The sequence below is a fragment of the Syngnathus leptorhynchus genome, chromosome 8, assembly GCF_054491065.1.
Source record: "Syngnathus leptorhynchus isolate UIUO chromosome 8, UIUO_Slep, whole genome shotgun sequence".
In the NCBI taxonomy this organism is placed as follows: Eukaryota; Metazoa; Chordata; class Actinopteri; order Syngnathiformes; family Syngnathidae; genus Syngnathus; species Syngnathus leptorhynchus.
Genome location: NC_141202.1, coordinates 7,212,406 through 7,233,816, shown reverse-complemented (window position 1 = coordinate 7,233,816; position 21,411 = coordinate 7,212,406). Strand labels below are relative to the sequence as shown.

The window sequence follows — 21,411 nt, the reverse complement described above, 5'->3', positions numbered from 1 at the left end:
GGGCATCTCAAGTTTAAAGATCTTTTAATTTTTATTTATTTTCATTTCAGAGAAATCATTAATCCCTGAAATCCCTGATATTGTCTATACATATATATTTTCTTACATTATATTCAATTTATGAGTAAACCACTCCACCACCAGTAACTAATTTTGAACATTTATTAGCAAAAGTGCAACATACTGTACATGTTGAAATGATAATTTAAATATTCACATAAAAACATGGGTAAAATGAAGATGGTGAGATACTTAAAAAAAACACATTTCAGTTCATGGGATCCTTTCAGCACACAGTGTTCTGGAGTTCGAGATGCGGATCTGTGAAAACAAACAACAATGTGCTGAAACTTCAAATCGATGACATTTTTTCATCATTTGGCAAAATGTATATTCACAAACAGTACTGTGCAAAAGTCTTAATAATCATCTTCATGTGATTTAGACAGCAAAAAAACTGTATAAACAACGCTGCCATCTAACCTGTTTCTCTTCAGTGGACAACACACCATCTACCCCCACCACCTGGTACTGCTTATGTTTCAGGCTGCCAGGAAGCTTTCGGACATTGCGGATGGCTATGGACGCAGTGTCTTTACTCATCAATTTCATGGTGTCTGATGAAGGCGAACCAGGATCCAAAAGCAGAAGGCACAAGCTTCCAGTCTTGCGCTGCTCCAAACCCACAATGGAGCGACTATGCCCTTGGGGACGAAGGAAGAAACGTTTGACATATTACTAGCCAAACACTTTTTGAACAAGTTTGGGGATATGTTCAAGTAACATATGGATTTCACTTGCGTGTCCAAACTTGGAATGTGAGTACTTGCCACACCCAGTGAATGTTTACTGGCAAACTAAACATAAACCAAAGTAAATTATCCCTTTTGTATTTAATACAGCCTTTTAGTCTGCCAGTGTAATGCTAAGTCACGGTAATTATTGCCACTTCCACTCATTTCAGTTGGAAATGTTTTGATGTCTGGTTCATCTTATTACCCAATTGAAATCAATTTTCCCATAATCCCCCCCCAATTTATGATGAAGACCTAATATCCATATGCAGTGCAATTTTTGTTGTTGCTGTGTGCGTACCTTGATGCTGCAGGTACAGTGGGGGCAAGGAGGTCTGGATGATTCTGGGAGGCAATCTGCTACTCGTGCTGGACTGACTGAAGTACTGTTTGACCCACTCAAAGAGCCGGGGATGGGTGTCTCCTGGGCCTGTTGGCTGGTGGAAGTCGACAATCCGGCCGCTTAGAAGAAACAAAAATAATCAAGATACCGGTTTAGAAGACAACAAACGGATCGTTTGGAAAGATGCTCATAATGACATTCATGATAAGAGCCAGTGATCTACTAATTAAAATTAAAAATAGAAACCAATGAAACATTGTTTAACTTAAGATATTGCTCAACTGAAAAACAACAGATATTGCTTAAGTCGGCAACAACAAGTTGAATGGTAAACACCTGATTCCTAGAGAAGTGAGAAGTACGTAGATCTCGGTGGCACCAATCCAGGCTCGCGTTCCTTGGAGCTGATGATTGAAGTGGGACGCCCCTTGAGGATCAAGTCCCAATTTCCATGCATCCTCAATCATACTCTGCACTCGTGGAATACTTGGCACTGACTTGTCTGAGACAAAGTGAGCATCAAAAGTGAGATCATCTTTCATTTGTTCAACAGGTTAAGGAATACAATGTGAATCAGTAGCTGTTTTATTTGTGCTATATACAATTGCATATAGTTAACAGTAAAGTCTGCACACCCCTGATTCAAAAGCCAGATTTTCGTTATTTAAAAAATGAGACCAAGACAAAAAAATGTAAATTTTTCCCTGCATTAAATGAGACCGATAATCTGTACAAATCTATTGAAAGAAAATATATATATTAACAGAGGAAAAGTAAAATTAATCAATGTAGGATGTTCATATTAGGCTGGATGGAATGGCACACCTTGTAAAGGGGAGGCAAATGTATCGAGTCTGAAGAGGGATGAGAGCAGCATCTGGAAGTTTCTGTATCCGCAGCCCCAGCCTTTGTCCCCCAGCGAGGAGCAATAGTGATCAGTATCAGCGCTGAGCCACACGTGCACACAGTCTTTGCTCTCAGTCTGATAGTACTGACACAAGGCTCCAATGACACCTAGGCCCAGGTGGATCAAAAAAAAATGCAAGTGAAACTTACACAGGGGAAAAAGGAGGACATTCCAAATTGCAGTTTGGCAATCACCTCGTGCGTCCTCATTCCTATGTCTAAGCGTGGCATTCTGATTAACTATGCATGATGGTCAAGGTGCAAAGACAAAGACATCACTTTACCCTGAGTTCTGGTCCTGCCGTCATCAACCCCCGAGGCAAGAGACTCCATCATCTCCACCCTCTTAAAATGATACTCTGCGGGGGGCATAATGCCGCGGGCTACATCCCTCTTCAAGGTCTTCTCCATCTGTGTGCGATAGCCACCGCTGCCATCCAGGCCAAACTGCCTCTGCACAGGTAACATATGACACGCCGGTCCAATTGATACACAGAAACCTTACAAAAACTACAAGACAAAAATACCAATGCATGTGCTACTGTCATTAGGTGGTTGTGTGACTTTAAATTTTGATCATTGTAAATAACAAAGATTGATAGTGTTTCATGCTCACACGCCAGTGATGTGGTTACATTCAAGTTTTTAAGTTGGCATTAATGGCATAACCTTACTTTACAATTTACACTTGGTGGATGTCAGCATTTTTGCATGAATGAAAGTCATGAAAGATTTGACGTCATCACATACTCAAGACACCTATAAAGCAAATCTAAAATGAACATACCTGATCGTTGGAAGCTAGATATTTATGGATCAAATAAAATGTGCAACTTTCAGGGACTATAACTGCAGATTTCTGCTGTGAAAACCTCCAACCTGCAACTTTTTAAAATGCTCCTTCTCCACTCGGTTCTCCTCTGCCATCCTCTTCTGCTCCATTTCCTGCTGAAGTTTCCAAGCCAGTCTTGAGTCTGAATCAGAGGTCCCTGCAGCAAATGCAAACAAGCAATATAGGGTTGTAGCATTTACGGTCAAATGAATGTGCCTCGATAAGTAGATCCAAACAGTTAAAATCATGGTACGAAACAATCTCCCACCTGCCTCATTGTCTAAATGCAGTTCGACATGTTGCTGCAGTGAGGCGCTGTCGCTGCAAACAGCTGGGCACATAGGGCACTCGAGTTTCTCCGGTGCTAAAAGACATTTGGGAAACCTTATGCCAGTCCAATAACAGTCTTCTTTGTTAATATACATTAAAAACACCCTGTGAAAATTAAGTGATTATATTCAAGACATTAAACCATACCTTCAGAATAGTGCTGTTCCTGCAGGTGTAACTCAACATGCTCCTGCAGAATGCTGGTGCTGTTGAAGACTTGTGCACACATGGGGCAAGAGAACGGCTCTGTAAAAAGGACATCAACACTAATTTATAACTCTTAATAGGACTTTGGAGTTTAACATAAAATTATACCATTCTTTGGAGAGGCTGGGCGCTTCTGTTTGGGATTTTTCTGCTCAGATAAATATCCAGCATTGTCCAGAATAGGAATGCTCATCTCCAGACCACGCTTTATTCCAGAGCTGACATATGTTGATGAGATGGCTGAAGTCCCCTCACTGGTTAAAACTCCTTTACTTTGGGTAAACACGGCATCAGTTCTTTGTTGAAGTGGCAATGAATCACTGGATGATCCACAAGGTTTTGCTTCTAAATATGTACCACTGCTGCTTGCCTTTGGATCTTCAATCTCTGTGAAATTTGTGCCGGTTGGAGGAGGACAACAGGAAGTGGAATAAGATGACTTTTGGGCTTTGTGTTGGTAGTCTGGATGTGCAGAGCTAATATGGTAGGAAAGTTCATCGTAGGATACTCCAGACAAAGAACATAGTGGGCAACTCATGTCATTTTCCAGATGGCTGAGGAGCAGATGTGTCTTCATGTCCTCATCCAACAATATTTCCTCACTGCATATCTCACAGGTCAGCATAACCACCGCCTGTTCATTCAAAATAGAGTCAGATTAATCATTTTCATAGAAAAAATATGAAGCCTCAGAATGGCTCACCTACATTTTCAGAAATGTTGAAGCACCACTACTTCACTAAAAAGAAAGCACTTTATTGATTAAGAGCTATTGATTGAACAAACGCCAAAAGTCAATTTGTTAGGTTTGCATCTTCGGGGAATTAGACGAAATTTGTCTCTGAATGAATAGTGACCATTATGATATCCAACGTTATAAAGAATTCAAAATTAGGACTTCGAGGGCCAACGCGAGTCATGAGTAAACGTATACGTGATTAGATTTACTTGGTCATACAGTGACTGACGTCAAGCGACAAACTTAAAAACACGTTTGTTGTTGATTTAAAACAACACCGGGTGCATAATAACATGTACATTTACTTACCGTAATGAACGATATTCTGTACATTAATCAATACGTTTCTCATCGCAATCATGTGACTTCCGGAGGCGAAACTATCATATTATATACAAAAGAAAATGCAGTAAATTGACAAAATATGAATATAAAAATAAAATGTTCGCCCTACCCCGTGTGGGTTTGTTTATTTTCAAAATATATATCACATAAGATCGTAAAATCTTAGAATGGCAGGCCAGGCGATTTCATTTTGGTGCCACAAAACCACCGGAAACCAATCGACAGCTGGCGGAAGTGACGACTATCTTGTTGACGCGAGGTGTTTTGTGGGAAAATTATCTCTCGGTCGCCATTTTCCTCTACCGACGGGGGAGGCAATCTAGTAGGAATTGGAGTTTTGAAACACCCGCAACGTTTTCAAGTCCGTCAAATATTTTGTGGGTAAGAACCCGCCTCCTCTGTATTTCGAATTTTATATGTTGTCATCGATGTTAAATGTAAACACACTAGTGGGCGAGAATAGCTGCATGTGTAAAAGGGCTAGCACTAGTGGTAGATTAGGAACCGATGTAGAATAGCCGAACAAAAAATATTATCTTGCAGCGAGTCGAAGTAGAAGTTTCGAGAAGCACAGGCAAAAATCTCTTCCGATTAACTTTTTAAACCTGTGAAATCGTAGCAATGGAAGATGTGAGTGAGGACGAAAAGCAGTGCAACGTTAGCATTTGACAGCACTGTTTATGGGGTAAGCCCTGATCGAAATAACGGTTGATAAAGGTAAAAAAAAAATGTTTTGGGAAGCTTGACAGTGAATCTCTACAGTGTGTTGTGTTCACAGGAAACTCATTACATTATAACGAATGTAAAAATGATATATTGATCACGCTGAGATCTCAGCCCCCAAGCCATTTGTCAAACCTCAATTGCTGTCATTCTTTTTTGGTTTGGGTGGGGTGGGGGTAGCTTTTTACCTCAATATTGCTCAGTAGTAGTGTGGGAGTTGGATACGTTTGCCAACTCTGTTGAATTGTGAAGGACAACAAATGCACAAGTAACTTAAAATGAATAGTCACCCTGTCAGATGTTCAGTTCCTCTGTAGAAACTTACCAAGCAACTTGGTCCACTTTTTTTGCCATTCCAAGCATCGGAACTGAAGGGATCCAATTTTTTTAGAGAATTGCACAGTGCACGCAGGAGCATGCATACAGACTAAACCCCAAATATCCCTAAACATGCTCTGGTCAAGAGATCAACAGTTAATTCCTGAAACCTGATAGATGCAAACGTCTTGACAGTCTGGCAAAGTACTGAACCAAGCAAGTTCTTTGGGAAGGGGCTAGGATATTTTTTTGTAGCATGGCGTGGTTGAAGGAACAATTTGGATTTAAGCTTTTGCACATTGTACTTTTTTCTCCAAATCCCTGAAATATTAACAGGCTTACACAAACAAGTAATCGGAACGGTGTCAGTGTAACATTCTGTGCCTGACAAGCACCATTCTCAAAGGGTAAAGACAAAGTCCAGGAAGAAATCATTTACACTTCAAACACAATTAGAAGGAATGTGTCTCTTGAATGGAATAAGCAGAAATCACAAATCATAAGATCGTGCCGAAATAACAGAAGGAAAAACATGTCAGGATAATAGTGTTCATTAGCCTTTTGTTATAGTCTTCCTTTGCTTCGCCTAATACTTAATCCTATGCTGTGTCCTGACTCTTCAGACCATGGCGAGTCCAGGGAAAGATAGCTACAGGATGAAGAACTACAAGAACAAAGCTCTGAATCCTCAAGAAATGCGTCGAAGGAGAGAGGAAGAAGGAATCCAACTGCGCAAACAGAAACGAGAGGAGCAGGTAAGCACTGGTGTAGAATTTATGGAGCTCATGAGATGGGACCACACATGTCTTCATCACAAGCTGCTGCTTCTGCTGTTGTCAGAATTGAGACACAAAACAGTCACATGTGAGACTGTGTGCCTTCTCAAATCATCCAGTTTATCCATAGTACAGTAAAAATGGGACACGAATGTGTAGAATACTTTACAGATGACGTTTGCATCAAACAGCTGCATTATCGAGAAAGCGGGACTGTGTATGATTGAGAAGTGAATCCAATTATAGCTACAAAATGTCAAATGCATTTCATGTCGAACTCAACTAATCACTTGGCACCCTACTTTGCCCACAGCTATTTAAGAGGCGAAATGTATGTACACCATCAGGTGATGAGTCAATGTCAGATTGTCCAATCCAAGATCCAGACATCAGCTCCACAGTGCCGGTCACCAGCGTAAGTCATATAGTAGAATGAATCGAGAAAAGTGTGAATATTGATTGCTGCTTTGGTTCATCGAACTATCTGATACCAACAGGATGGCGTCATAACACCTGAAATGGTTCAGATGATTTTCTCTGAAGACCCAGACCAGCAGCTGATTGCGACACAAAAATTCCGAAAACTGCTGTCCAAAGGTTTGTGTTTCCTCCCTTCGGGTTAGTTTACTTTACAATAACAGTGTTATCGACTCATCAGTCTCAACCACTTACGAGAGAGACGATTTAAAAGCGTGACTTTGGGTTTTTAGATCCCAACCCGCCCATAGACGAAGTCATTGCCACGCCTGGCGTTGTGAATCAATTTGTTGAGTTCCTGAAGAGGAGCGAAAACTGCACATTGCAGGTAAAGTGTTTCACTCACTTACACAGTGTTAGAGGTGGACTTCAATTTGGGTTTCATTATTTGAATCGCGTGTGGTGCTTTTGACTTTCACCATAATACTTCAGCAGAATGTTTTTACACGGCAGACAATATTTGCTGGATTGTTATGCTAGTCTATATCATGTCTATGTTGTCTATGTCTGTGTTTCTGTTTTTTAGTTTGAGGCAGCCTGGGCGTTAACCAATATTGCCTCAGGCACCTTCCAGCACACCAAGGTTGTGATTGAAACAGGAGCTGTGCCTATTTTCATCGAGCTACTGAATTCTGAGTATGAAGATGTGCAGGAACAGGTGAGAACCTTTGTATGCAAATGCAAACAACACGATATCACTTTCATATTTACACATGACAATTTCATGTTTCAAACTGCTTACGCTTAGAACACCTAAACTACTCCATCCGAAGGTCTGGTGCGCATTATATGCGCTCCAACTCGGTGTAAGTGGATCCCAATACACCAGGCATTACCAATAATATTAATAATAATCGTGATAATGGATGGAAACAGTTCATGCACAAGTTGCTGGAAACGTTGAACGATTAAAACATTGAAGTAACATTGAAACATGAAGTAAAGGGCAAAGTTCAGCTGTCACGACCGACAATGTAATGAACTTTGGTGTTCTTTCTTTTGTACATGCATCCAGGAAATGTTGAGCTCTACTGGTGATTCGCAAACACAAGAATAGTAGGAACGGTGCTGACTGTGGTGTGTTTCAGGCTGTGTGGGCACTGGGCAACATCGCTGGAGATAATGCAGAGTGCAGGAACTACGTCCTCAACTATGGCATTCTACCTTCTCTACAGCAGTAAGTTTTTCTTCTCCCGTCCGTCACTGTGTTCGACATTATTTGGTCACATCTGAATGAGCCTGCTGTCTGTTGATCCAGGTTACTTGCAAAATCCACCCGTCTCACAACAACTCGAAATGCAGTTTGGGCTCTGTCCAACTTGTGCCGTGGGAAAAACCCGCCACCAGATTTCTCCAAGGTCAGTTAGCAAGCCTGGTTTGATGAATATAGGAATTGTTTTTCCTTCTTTTGATGCATTTCTTGGATTTGAGACTGAAATTAAGCTGTTCTTGTTGTCAGGTGTCGCCGTGCCTTAGTGTGCTGTCCAGGCTTCTTTTTAGCAGTGATCCAGATGTGCTCGCAGACGCTTGCTGGGCCCTATCCTACTTGTCTGATGGTCCCAATGAGAAAATCCAGACAGTCATTGATTCTGGAGTTTGCCGCAGGCTGGTGGAACTGCTCATGTAAGAAACCTTTAAATGTAACTTCACCTGAAGTACATTGAAAATGGAAAATATGCGGCAATGCATTCTCTAAACCATATAGTGTGAATTGCATGTTCACGTCATTCCTCGGAACATACGTTAATAGTGATGAGCTAGAACCTTCGGTTTGATGTAGTGGTGTTTACGTCAATGACAAGAAAAGGCATAATAGGGAAGCACGGTCATGGTGAAAAGGGACTGCTGTTGAGTCATGTTCTCACTCAAGGCTAAAATGCACAGTCAGCCTGCTAACATGACCACAATTTATTGGCTATCGAGTCATTTTCCTCCTCCATTTTCTTTGTGTTTGTTCTCTCTAAAGGCACAGCGACTATAAAGTGGTTTCTCCCGCTTTACGGGCAGTTGGCAACATTGTCACAGGAGATGACATTCAGACACAGGTTGAGTCCAGCCAATCATGTAGCTCACATGCACTCGATTTATATGGCGCTCTTATTCTTCTTGAATGCTTTTTGTCTGTTGGTCATCACAGGTGATCTTGAACTGTGCAGCGCTGCCTTGTTTGCTCCACTTGCTAAGCAGTCCCAAGGAGTCGATCAAAAAGGAGGCCTGCTGGACCGTGTCCAACATCACAGCTGGAAACAGAGCTCAGATTCAAGTAAATGCTGCTCGAAACAGATATTTTTCCCTCTTTTAAGGCAGGTAGATTTATTTTCTTGCCGTCATTTCTTTTAACAGAATGTGATCGATGCCAACATTTTCCCGATACTGATTGAGATTCTTCAGAAGGCAGAATTCCGCACAAGGAAAGAAGCAGCGTGGGCGATAACAAACGCCACTTCAGGTGGTACTCCGACACAGATCAGGTACCAGATGTTTTATCTTATTTGTCAGGAACGTTTGTATATATCTTTGTTTTATTTTACATATGCGACAACAGGGAAACATATAACATCAATTTCGAAGGTTTTGGAATAAATTGACCAATAAAGTGCAAACGTGATTGCAACCACTGTATAATTACATATTTTTGTTTAATATTTAATTTTAATGTTTGTCTATGAATTGGAAGTGACTGACTTGATGATGCTTTCCTGTTTTGTGTGAATAGGTACCTGGTTTCTCTTAGTACCATCAAGCCCATGTGTGACCTTCTCACCGTGATGGACTCCAAGATCGTGCAGGTCTCACTAAACGGTCTGGAGAACATTCTCCGACTGGGAGAACAGGAGGCCAAAAAGAATGGAACAGGCATCAATCCTTACTGTGCACTTATCGAGGAGGCTTACGGTACAGCTCTGCATCTTAGCAACACACCTTGCACAGTAGCGCATAACCAATTTTACAAAAAGGATATTACTGATACACTTGCTGGAACACTGCATTTGGTTGGTTTGTATTTAGATGAAATAAGAATGTCATGTAACAGTTTGAATTTGTATGCATAATGCTCAGTTTTGATGAAGACTGTAAAACGTTTTCATAAAACACAACGAATCTATTTTTTGTACTTATAGCAAATCATATTGAGAAATTTTAGACACATAAAACATCTCACAATGATCAAGTGCAACCAGCAACATGACAAGTAAAAACATGGAATACAAACTCCAAATGCTTCTAAAATAGTCCTTGAATTCATAATCGAAATATTGTGTTTAGAATAGTGGGAGCACTGAAAACAAGAGTAAAAAAAAAAAAAATCTTTCACTTGACCTATGGTGTAAGACTTTGGGGTGATGATTTTTAGCCATTTGGACTTTGGAGATTTTGGCGCCCAATGCCAGTGATTTTTACATTTCATCCTTCCTTCATCAGGCCTGGACAAGATCGAATTCCTGCAGAGTCACGAGAACCAGGAGATCTACCAGAAGGCTTTTGACCTGATTGAGCACTATTTTGGTGTGGATGAGGAAGATGCCAGCCTGGCACCACAGGTGGACCAGGGTCAGGGCCAATTTATCTTTCAACAGCAGGAAGGACCCATGGAGGGTTTCCAGCTCTAACATCAATCACCTCACCTTTACCCCGTCGTCGTTTTCCCTTAATTCAAGGATCTCGCTATCTGATAAACAAGGCCCTGACCTACAGTAATTTTTTTCTGGGCCAGCTCCACCAGCTCCCCCCTCAGACCATCCACATCCTCAAGGCCTTCCAAAACAACCATCTCTGAAATGATGTCGAGATGTGTGAATACCGAGCTAAATGTTAGCGCATTAGGCCCATGAACGCTTCCCCAACATAAGCGAGCCCGTAAGGGTCGGTCGTACCTGCACTGAGGAAAAAGAAGTATTCTCTTTTGATTTCGTGTAACTTTTGGTTTCCTTTGATGTTTTATTATGAAACCCAACAGTGCTTGTGTCACAATCGAAAACCAATCACATAATTCACATTCATATCCCTATTGAAATGTGAATTTGCCTCGTTATTGCTCAGATGGGGTGGGAGGTCAAAATCCCTCAACAATCAGTGAGGATTTTATTCTATTCTGGTCGAAATTGGAATGGGGTGCCTGTCATGACGACACAGGTACTGGATGTAAAATACAATGCAACTAAATCCTCAGAGAGCCTCTTCCTCCTGATGGACAACTGTGTGGGTTATTTATTTATCTTGCGTGAGAGCTGAGTTGCTTCTGTTATTCCAGCTTTCAGGTCAGGCTGATAGTCGTCCCCTTTGTAAAGTTTTCCATCGGCCCGTAGTCAGGCAAGATTGCTGCCTGTGATAGGATGCACCCTGAGCAAAAAGTCTCATTCAAAGATCGTAGCCTAAACTAGCAAAATAATTGTTGTGAAATGATGAAGCAGGGTTTGACATGGAGGTTTTTTTTGTATAGCATACATATGTGTAAGAGTGTTAAGCAACTATTTAAATGGAAGTGGGATGTTGATGTATGAAGGTGTAGTGTTTACAGTCGTGACTGCTTCTCCTTGATACCTCAATAATTAGGATGAGGTTACCCTACTCTGAACTTGTGTGCCCCCCCCCCTCACATTGGGACTTGGTGGTTGAAGTTATATCCATAACAGAAGCACAGTGGGGGTTTTTTTCTTTTCTCCATCCCCCCCCCTACTTGATGCCATCCCCTTCAAACATACATTAACCATATTTCTTGCACATAAATGCACAATTGATTACTGCAATGTTAATTGGTGGACAATGAGAAATGATCTATATTTACATGGAAATATTTGTAATGCAGAATTTATTTCATCGAGCACATTCAACAGTGTATAGTTTTCTAATATTTCTGGTTTGTATGATTTTTTTTATGTTTTATTAGCACATTTCTTGTTTGAGAATTCATTTGCTGTGTTGTGGCGCTCAGAAAAGAAAAGAAAAAAAATCCTGATAGACCTCCACAAGTCAGGTGCGACATATCATGCAGCCAGACTATGAGACTTTGATTTTGGACAATTGAGTCAAATGACGCCTGGAAGTGAAGCTGTATTATGTTGCTGGCAATGCCTGTGTCTGGAATACACACCTGATATTTTATGGCAAGAACTAATAAATGCAATCGTCGGATACAGACTCCATCCATTTCCTTTTTGCGTTAGGATTTTATTTTATTTTTTTACTTCATGCACACACATCGTAAATTGTTATTGACGCTTATGCTGAGCCATTCAACTCACATCCAATCGACAAGAAGCATTATAATGGGAGAAAAACACGTTCGGTGGTGCGTGCAGGGTCTCGAGCACAAGTACTTCTTACTGGTTTGTCGTTTTGCACCCTTCATTTTAACACAAATTATATTTTTAACCTCTTAAGTCTCATATGAGTACCATTGGTGATTTTTGCGCTCCCTCTTGTGGTAACAGAACGAATCACAGTATTGAGGTAGATTGAGGTCAAAGGTTTTTTACTTCAAAAAACAAAACTTGAATCTGAAACGTTTTTTTGAGTTGAAAATAGTTTTGCTTCGCCCTGGTAATTTTTTTGGAAGAAACTAGTTTATATAAAAAAAACGAGTTTATAAATAGTTTATTCAAAAATATTACCATGGTGAAGCAAAACTATTTTCAACTCCAAAAAACTTTCAAACAAGTATTTTTATTTTTAATGCATTGTTTTATTTTTGAAGTTTTAAGCTCAGCATGTTTATTTTCAGATTCAACTTCTATTTTTTCAAGTATAACTTTTGTTTTTTCAAGTACAAAACCTTTGACCCCAATCTACCTCCATGAATACAGTCTAATAAGTCTTTTTGTTGTATTTATTTTCTTTCCAATTAGACACACTAGCATTTAAACTTAAAGAGCTGTTTTTCAAATTATTTATGTATAATTCCATTTATCTTTTACAATCCCCGCTCGCGAAGACAAATTGTGCATCAAATTCGTGTGTCATTACTAGAATTGCAAATTGTCTTCACTTTTAATATCTTTTTTTATATATATATTTGACCAGGTTTTACTCGTCTGATTTGGAAACGCGTTATTTGTCAGTTTGTTTTGTAGCTTTTACTGTTTTTAATATGAGGTGCTCATAAATTTATTTGGGTAAACAGTCATAATGGCCCTCCGAAACAAGCTATGACTACAATGCGGCCTGCGAAAAAAATGGGTTTGACATCCCTGAATTGATTGCACTTTCTTACGAAATGAGGAGGCCATCTGTGTTTCGTGGTTTGTGGTTACACCGCAGGGTTGGGTGAAGGTGTGTCTGGACGGAATTTCCGAGAAGCAATAATTAGAATAATTGTTTACTAATTGGGCACTAGGCAGAATTGGTGGGGCACTGGCTAGCACGTCCCCCTCACAGTTCAGAGGTTGCCCTCTTCCGGCCCTCCCTGTGTGGAGTTTGCATGTTCTCCTCGTGTCCACGTGGATTTTCTCTGGGCGCTCTAAGTTCCTCCCACTTTCCAGAATGCTTGGTAGGCCGATTGATCACTCCAGATTGCCCGTAGGTGTGAGTGCGAGTGCGGATGGTTGTTCGTCTCTGTGTGCCCTGCGATTGGCTGGCAACCGGTTCAGGGTGTGCCCTGCCTACTGCCCGATGACGGCTGGGATAGGCTCCAGCACGCCTGTGACCCCCGTGGGGACAAAGCAGTACAGAGAATGGATGGATGAATGTTTACTGATTCGATTTGCCACTCCCTTGTGATTTATTCCGTCCCCCATTTCTTCACCGCTGCCCCCCCTCCTCATATGCCCAGATCTTTCAAACATGACAATACTCATAAAAAGCTTTGTGCACAAAAATAATAGTCTCAAATTTAAATTCATATTTGAAGCTGACCATGCCAGAAAGCATGCCTTTCTTGAATGTACCCTCCACTGCAAAATACAGTAACTAAATGTCATCGTAAGCATAAAACAATGTATTTGAAGAATTATACCACAATACTTACATCATTAAAATAAAAAATAAAAAGATTCCTATTAACAGAAAGTACTAAGACTTTTTTTGTTAAATGTGATTAAATGTCATTAACAAAGAGAGGACACTGCGAATCGTTCTTGGCTCTGATATCTCATTTCATCTTAGTTGCATTTCAGGAGAAAATAAATCAAATTTTTGTTTCGCGATTAGTTTCCAGCATATCTTCAATATTGTCCTAAAGTAGCTTTTGTTTATTTTTAATCATTATTTTTGGCAAAAATACCATTTCCCCATATTTTTCTGTTGACATAGACCTACTAAAAGGACAACAACTGGGCAAAATGATTTGCGCAAGAATGAAAAGGTTTCTCCACACTCCGCCAATGTGCTGTGTCACACAACCAGACTGACAAGTTTGTAGTTGGGGCTTTTCCATGTGCGTGAAACTTGATGACATGCCGCACCTGAGGCTGTGTACGTTCTATGTTTGAATTATTTCATTCTATTCAAATCTTATTTCCTATGTCTGGCAAACATCACGTTTGCCTTGCCCATCTAATCGTTGCATGTCATCAAGACAACATGACGAAGAGAAGTAGGTCAACATGAGATTATATGCATGCATGCATGCATGTGAAAATAAATTCACGTTCAGAGATGGCATGCCTGATCCCTTCTATTGCCTATTTCCTGGTTGTTTCACAGAAATGACCTAAAAAGATATCCATCCCTCAAACACATAACGACCACTAATTACTGAATTTAAGATCGATTATTACTCCATATTTTCAATTTCACCCGAGGCTAGGATGTCAAGGATGTGGTTGACTTATTTTAACTCATTTTATAACAGGGGTGGACAATAACTTCAATATTTAATGTTAGCTAAACGAAGGTACACAGCTTACTCTTTACTCTATAATGCTAACCATAATTTTACCAACTCAAGTATCTAAAATGATATTTATCACAGACCAATGACTCTAAATTAAATCAGCACCCAAAGTTGTAAACATTCATAGACACCCATGTTCTGCATGACAATACATTTATTTGTGCAATGAATAATATTCTCAAGGAATGACAGGAAAAAGAACATCAACAGAAAAACAACAAAACAAAAAGATGTGCACCTTTATCTCGTTCTACTCCTAAATGTAATATGTTGTATATATCGGCCCATGTCCCACGTCTATATGTTGTTTCTTGAAAAAAGTTAATAATGTAGTAGCATGTGATGATTACACAACCTCCCTGGCTTGAATACAAAGAGACAGAAACTTCACTCTAACATAAGACTTGATGAATTAAAAAGCCAGAAGTTAATGAGAGCAGTTGAAGCAAACAGGTGTCAAATGAGCTGCTCTTTACCTGTTCTATCACCAGAAACAATACTGTTAAAAGACCAATCATTTTTTCGATTGGACTTCATTATTTTTGGATATAACTGGCTTTTTTTCTTTTCTTTTCTTTTTTTCTTTTTCTGAAAGCTGTGCCAGCGTGTTAATCAGATAGTTATGCATTTCATGCAAACGGGATCCAATGGTAATTGGTCACCATGCCCTGGTGAAGAGTTTATTGTTAGCTCGTCCACATTCCTAAATGTCAATCAACGCCAACAATCTTGCTTCAGGCATTCAGGACTGTAGTTTCTTTATCCAAATCAAGTTTGAGAAGCATAAGACTGATCTCTCACAATGATTTGTCTTGTGTTTTCAAACTTAATAGGCTTTGGAAATGTACCATCCATCTTTGATAGAGATTTAAAGAAAGGTGCAATAACATACACAATGTTTAGGAATGAACTTTAAACACACGTGCATGTCTTTCATTTTTCCTGATAACCATTTTCAAAAACATTCAAAACCCATTTGCCTGTTCATGTTGTCTGAAAAAACCCTCATGAGAGAGTAGATGAAGGATGGAAAGTCTTTATAGTCTGGGAGAGCCAGCCGCCTATAGGCTGATGCTTCTTCTGTAGGAATTGTTTCGATCAATCAATTTATCTTTGCTTCTGTAAGTAACTTTGAAAGTGTCTCTGTTGGTGTAGCTTTTCTCCATAGGTGGTTTCACGTAGTCTTTTTCCGTCAAGCAGGACGGAGAACGTGTGACATTCTGCTTACTGCTGAGCTCTTTCTCTGACACCGAACTTCTAGTCACAGAGTCTGTACATTTGACATTATACTCATACAGCTTTTCCCTGAAAGCACTGCTGGTGTTTTGGTCACTCCTGAAAATGATGATGTAACACTTTGGAAGGAAATGACAGCTTATGATGCCGTAATTGGAGATGAGAATGACCACCATTTCCACAGCCGGAAGATACACTCCAGATGCTGTGACGTAGATGGGGATAAAAATCACCCAGGAGGTCAGGTAGAGCAGCATGCTGAAGGTAATGAATTTAGCCTCGTTGTACCTCTGCGGTAACTTACGCCCCACGAAGGCGCAGACGAAGCAAACGAAAGCCAAAAGTGCAATATACCCTAGCATCACACCAAAGGCCAAATACGATCCTTCGTGACAGTCTTCCAGCAGAGTTCGGGGCTCCTGGATAATCTGTTTATAAGGGCTTTTGAGGACCAGCCAGCATATGCAAATAATAACCTGGACTGCCACACAGGCAAGCATAATTAAGTAGGAGTGGTAGACTTTCCGGAGCGCTCCCTGCATGTCTATATTTAACTGGAATGCCAGAAGGATCTTCAAAGATTTGACAAGGATGCAGGACACGCATACGGTGAAGCTGATGCCAAAGAGCACTTGTCGCGCTTTGCACTGGAGAGAGATAGGCTGGCCAACAAACAGCACGGCGCTGATGAAACTGACCACCAAAGAGTACAGGATAACCTGACTCAGGGGTCCTCCGGCGGCTCTCACCACAGGGGTGTCCCGCTTATGGAAAAACAGTGCCGACACCATCAGAACAAGCAGGATGCCCAGAGCGGAGAACGCCAAGAGGACTACAGCAAAACGGTCCCGCCATTTGAAGTAGGTGACAGTTTTGGCAAAGCACGTAGAACTTCCTTGAGGGGTCCACTCTGTGTTTTTATCACACCTTAAACATTGGTCCATATCTGGAAGAATGAAAAGGTGCCACACGTGAGTTCATATTGAATTGAAACAGTTCATTTAAGACACTTTTTATAGCTCCAAACAGAAATTTAAAAAAATGCATATTGCTGTTACATGTTACAAAGAAAAAAAACAATTAATGGAGATTTTTTTTTTATCCACACTTTTGCTTGTGAGTAAACCCAGTCAACCTTAATTTACAAAGAAGTGTGTTGTGTGTTTGTCTTCATTATATTTTTGTGTGTTGGCAGAAGAAAGTGGAAAGACGCTAATTACAAGCTAATTACTTGCCTGTGTCATTGGAGTAGTAGTTCTCCGTACAGTTGATGCACTCATAACAACAAGTGTGGTGACCCTCCGATGTTTTCATGAACTCCCCGGGCACGCAGCTATTGGAACATCTGGAGAAGATTTTCTGTAAGTAAGGAGAAATATTATGAGCATATTTATCCCTCAAGGACATCAATACACTATATTTGTGTCTATGAAGGTCGCCGCATGAAGACCCACCTCCAAGTCTAGTAAGCGAGCTGCGAAGTCGCTGCTTTTTAAGGTGATGTTGCTAGTTTGCGGATCGTACTCAGCCACAACGCTATGAACGTCAATTTTCCCATCAATTGATCTCCACAAGGCCACATCATAACCTTGGTTGATATCTCCTTGGTCATCAAATGTGTATTTCTTCCCTCCACTATCAAATTCTTCCATCCGAAGAGCTTCCAATACCTGCAGAGAAAAGAAACTTTAAAAAATGGTGGAAAACACAGGAGCATAAACTTTTGCTGTTGATGATCTTGTCAAGTTGTGTTTTAATTTTCGCTTCTAAGTCGATTCTGAAAGAATTAAATACATTATCACTCTCTCATGAAATGTGTTTGTTTACTCTTGTAACATTACCACCCTTTCTTCACAGCATTACACATTGCAATTGAGTCCAAGCATTCATTTTCTATCATTTATGCCGATTAAATTCATGTTATAAAATCATAGTCAGTTAAGTTTAACTGGATCCTGCTGTGTTATCACGAACAGATTGAATTCCTTGCGCATTTTCCACATGATGCCCTGGAATGATGATGATCTGGAAATGTATTCTTTGCTTCCTCATTTATGATGCTTTTATTTGACAGTTGTCATCTACCATTTATTTTTGCGGTCGATGATCTGGAAATGTATTCTTTGCTCCCTCATTTATGATGCTTTTATTTGACAGTTGTCATCTACCATTTATTTTTGCTGTCGATTCTGAGTCATGTAGTCGTCTAAAGTAGAGTAGTGTCTATGGTTGTTTTTCACTTTTGGTAAGGTAATTATGCAATGTTGATTGAATGACCATACCTCCCATGGCTGCAGATTACCAGGTGTTTTGCAATCTCTGCTCCTGCAGAGAGAGGCTATAGCGTGAGCACAGGCGGCCACAGCCAATTCGATGCTCAAGACTGTGGCCGGGTTTGTGTGCTCTTTGAGGCTCTTCACCACTTCAGATGCCAGCTCAGTGTTTGGGGAACCGGTGTTGTCATTTATCAGCGTGAACAATTCTTCCAGGTAGGTGTTATTCATTGCGTTGCCAGTCGCCTCCAGCTTGTCCAGGTATGCGTTGTAAGATGACATGTTTCCAGTTTTGAAGTTGAAGCCTACAACATGTCCTATGTCCTCAAGGTTCAAGTCTCCTGTCACATGGGCTGCAGTGGACCAACTGTCGCTGGCCAACCACACTCTTCTCATGGGCTCCATGCTTTGCCCTTTTCTCAGAGTCTCCTTCCTCATTTCCTGATAAATGCCCTCCATTTGAGTCCTCTTTGAAAAGGACACAATCACCTGTGCCTTTGGATGTTGAAAGATGGTTTGGACAGCCTCTCTGGTGACAGAACGTAAGAACTCCTCTGTACCGGTGCGAGGAAGGATGCTTTTAAATGCTATGCAGATTCCATTTTCAGCTGCTTCGGCCGCAAAGTGCTCAAGTGCCGAGCGACCGTAATCGCCGTCCGCGACGACCATGCCCACCCAATTCCAGCCCATGAGCTTGATGAGTCTGACCATGGCATTTGTCTGGTGCATATCATTAGGAACCGTCCTCAAGAAGCTGGGGAAGCGGTCCTTGTCGCTCAGAATCACAGCTGTTGATGAATGACTGATCTGAAGACACAAAATGTATTGTTGGTTGGTTCTAGTCAGGAAATGAACAGGTTGAACATGGAAAAAAACATTAATACTGCAATTAGTGATTCATGACAAAGACTGCTCTTCCATTTAACTACCATTCCTTATTATTGGTATGTAATGCTACGTAAGTGCAGATGTGATAAAGGTCACATGGGGAATGAAAAAAATGGTTAAATAATCATTAAATAGGTTTGGTTCACATTGCAGGTCTTGATGCTCAATTTGGATTTTTGGGTGGAATGTGATTTTTGTGTTTGTAAAGTATTACAACACTAGAAGCGGGGGCAAGTGGAAGCTTTCTGATTTCCCCCCATAAAGTTCGATTTAAACCCCATGCCTTTTACGAACAAAAATAATAATAATATGGAGTAAAGGAAGTAATCATCCCAAACAAAAAAATCAATGAGGCTGCACTAACAGCCTGGAAAATATTTATATTAAAATATTAATATTTTTCAGATTTAAACCCCATAAAGCATGCTTTTTATAGACAGAAAAAGAGAGTAAAGGAAGTAATCAACCCAAAAAAAACAAATGAATGAGGCCGCAATAAAAGCCTGGAAAATGTTTACGTTCGTTCAATTTCGACTTTCTTTGTTCCAATAAAATTCAAACTGAGTAAAAACCTAAAACTTACTTGGGGAATCATGTCAAGAGCCAGTTGCCTTGCAACAACAATAGACATTTCAGAAAATGCAGCACCCAAGACAGCCACAAGAGGTTGTTCACATGTGGAGGAAGCGGGTCCAGTCCAACAATTTGCCTGATCAATGAAGTCAGCTGTGCTTCTCAGACCCGTGCTGATATCACTGCAGGAGTCTTGGATCCGGTAGCCCAGAGTGATGTTCAGATCCGTCAGTAAAGGAGATTTATTCATAACATCGACTGCGTTGATCATAGTCAGCAAACTTTGCATTGCATTAATTGATATCCTGTGTGAAGAGCAACATTTGTACATTGAGGAATACATTTCACTCCACTGGTCTACTAGAAAAGTAACAAAGCAACTTACTGTATTTATTTACCAGAATTTTCAGGGACTCAATATTAGGATTTGTGCCGTTGACATAATGGATATCGACATTATCAATAGCGCTCAATGATTGCATGAAGTCTGGAGCTTGCACAAACCTTGCCGAGTTTTGGGGTTTCTTGTTTTTTTTTTTCATGCACGTTTGCGTGTTTTGCTGCATTTGCTTTTGCAAAAAGCACAAACTTGGTCAATAAAGCTGATTCTGACTCTGGTGGTTGTCAAGCCTCTATATTTAGGTACATTCAAGTAGCTTTACTATGTACGTATTATTGACTTCTATTGATGCATTAAATGGCCTTAAAATTATGTCATCCTCTTTAGTTATCTTGTTGTTGACTGTGAAAATTAGTAGAAGGTAAGTGATCATTCTTATCTTTTTAAAGGCAGATTACTTGATTGAGCTCCTCCTCTAATTCCCATTTCTTTTGAATCACATGATTATTACTGTCATAGTAATAGTAAAGGTCATAGTAAAGATATTTTCCCGCTGTAATTCCACTTAACATGTTGATGATAAGTAATTTCAAACAACCTTGAAAACAACAAATGAACTAAAAAGGATACCAGAATTAAAATTTAAAAAACAATCATACAAATACAAAGTTATTCGTTGTGAAAAACATTGATACACAGTACATTGAAATTCGACTGAACTTGAACTTACCTAGAACATTTGACGAGTTGAGGAGCAAAAGAAGTATTATTTTTGTCTACATGTGAATGGAGAGGAAAGATTCCACCTATGATAACATGTCCACTGGATGTAGCTCCTGGTGGTTTAGTATCATATTCTGCGGTAGCTTTTCCTAAAATAATACTACAAAAGCTGACGTACAAATAAATTACAGAGAAAACCTCTGCCATAATTGTGTCTTTTCGCTCCTGCGCTTCTCTCAGTGGTTCATTTACACAACTTTACCTCAGGCTAAATGATACTTATTCTTTATAGGCATCTTGGCTGGGGTCAAGAAAACCACTCCTCCTACTTTGTCATACTCAGATCTCTGTTCTCATTTTCTTTTTGTAAGCCCTGCCCACTCTTATGTGACAGTAGTGTGACTCAGTGTTTCAGCAACATATTTCTTGTTGTGCATAAACATATTTTTATCTGATAATAAGCGGGTATTGTGGCTTACTTTCTGTTTGGAAGCAGGACATGAACTGAATAGTTTCATGCCTGATGCTTCATTGAAATGTGATGATGTGCATGTGAAACTCCAACACAACTCCAAAGTGGGAATACTCACTTTCAAGTCAAAAAGTTGCAATTCTCACTTTAAAGTCAGAAAGTTATAATTCTCTCTTTAAAGTCAGAAGTTTCTGACTTTAATTCTGACTTTAAAGTCTTTCTGAGTGACTTAATTCTGACTCTGACTTATTTTCTCAGAACTTTAAAGTAAAGACTTTAAAGTCA

At 40.1% G+C, this 21,411-nt stretch overlaps 3 protein-coding genes across 6 annotated transcripts; 1 reads left to right on the top strand and 2 right to left on the bottom strand.

Moving 5' to 3' along the window:
* Nucleotides 1-154: 154 nt before the first annotated feature.
* Nucleotides 155-4,710, bottom strand: zup1 (zinc finger containing ubiquitin peptidase 1). Of its 3 annotated transcripts, none has more exons than XM_085918002.1 (11): nt 4,606-4,710; nt 3,521-4,046; nt 3,353-3,451; nt 3,144-3,239; nt 2,923-3,032; nt 2,328-2,496; nt 1,963-2,151; nt 1,474-1,639; nt 1,096-1,256; nt 484-704; nt 155-321 (listed from the first exon to the last, which is right to left on the bottom strand). In XM_085918002.1, exons 2-11 carry the CDS (start codon nt 4,035-4,037, stop codon nt 274-276), a joined length of 1,776 nt encoding a protein of 591 aa, XP_085774128.1. In that variant the 5' UTR covers nt 4,038-4,046; nt 4,606-4,710; the 3' UTR covers nt 155-273. The 3 variants fall into 3 exon arrangements, with proteins under 3 accessions (XP_085774128.1, XP_085774126.1, XP_085774127.1); XM_085918000.1 differs by having other exon boundaries at nt 4,461-4,609; XM_085918001.1 differs by lacking the exon at nt 4,606-4,710 and adding an exon at nt 4,120-4,367.
* A 25-nt stretch (nt 4,711-4,735) lies between these two features.
* Nucleotides 4,736-11,923, top strand: kpna5 (karyopherin alpha 5 (importin alpha 6)). Of its 2 annotated transcripts, none has more exons than XM_085917997.1 (14): nt 4,736-4,877; nt 6,161-6,292; nt 6,627-6,728; nt 6,811-6,910; nt 7,024-7,118; nt 7,317-7,448; nt 7,879-7,967; nt 8,049-8,148; nt 8,250-8,413; nt 8,757-8,835; nt 8,928-9,053; nt 9,134-9,261; nt 9,507-9,685; nt 10,214-11,923. In XM_085917997.1, exons 2-14 carry the CDS (start codon nt 6,164-6,166, stop codon nt 10,399-10,401), a joined length of 1,611 nt encoding a protein of 536 aa, XP_085774123.1. In that variant the 5' UTR covers nt 4,736-4,877; nt 6,161-6,163; the 3' UTR covers nt 10,402-11,923. The 2 variants fall into 2 exon arrangements, with proteins under 2 accessions (XP_085774123.1, XP_085774125.1); XM_085917999.1 differs by having other exon boundaries at nt 4,773-4,873.
* A 2,834-nt stretch (nt 11,924-14,757) lies between these two features.
* On the bottom strand, nt 14,758-20,965 carry gprc6a (G protein-coupled receptor, class C, group 6, member A). Its single transcript, XM_085919215.1, has 6 exons — nt 20,662-20,965; nt 19,602-19,896; nt 18,140-18,937; nt 17,312-17,527; nt 17,093-17,216; nt 14,758-16,803 (listed from the first exon to the last, which is right to left on the bottom strand). Exons 1-6 carry the CDS (start codon nt 20,859-20,861, stop codon nt 15,683-15,685), a joined length of 2,754 nt encoding a protein of 917 aa, XP_085775341.1. The 5' UTR covers nt 20,862-20,965; the 3' UTR covers nt 14,758-15,682.
* Between the last annotated feature and the right edge of the window lie 446 nt (nt 20,966-21,411).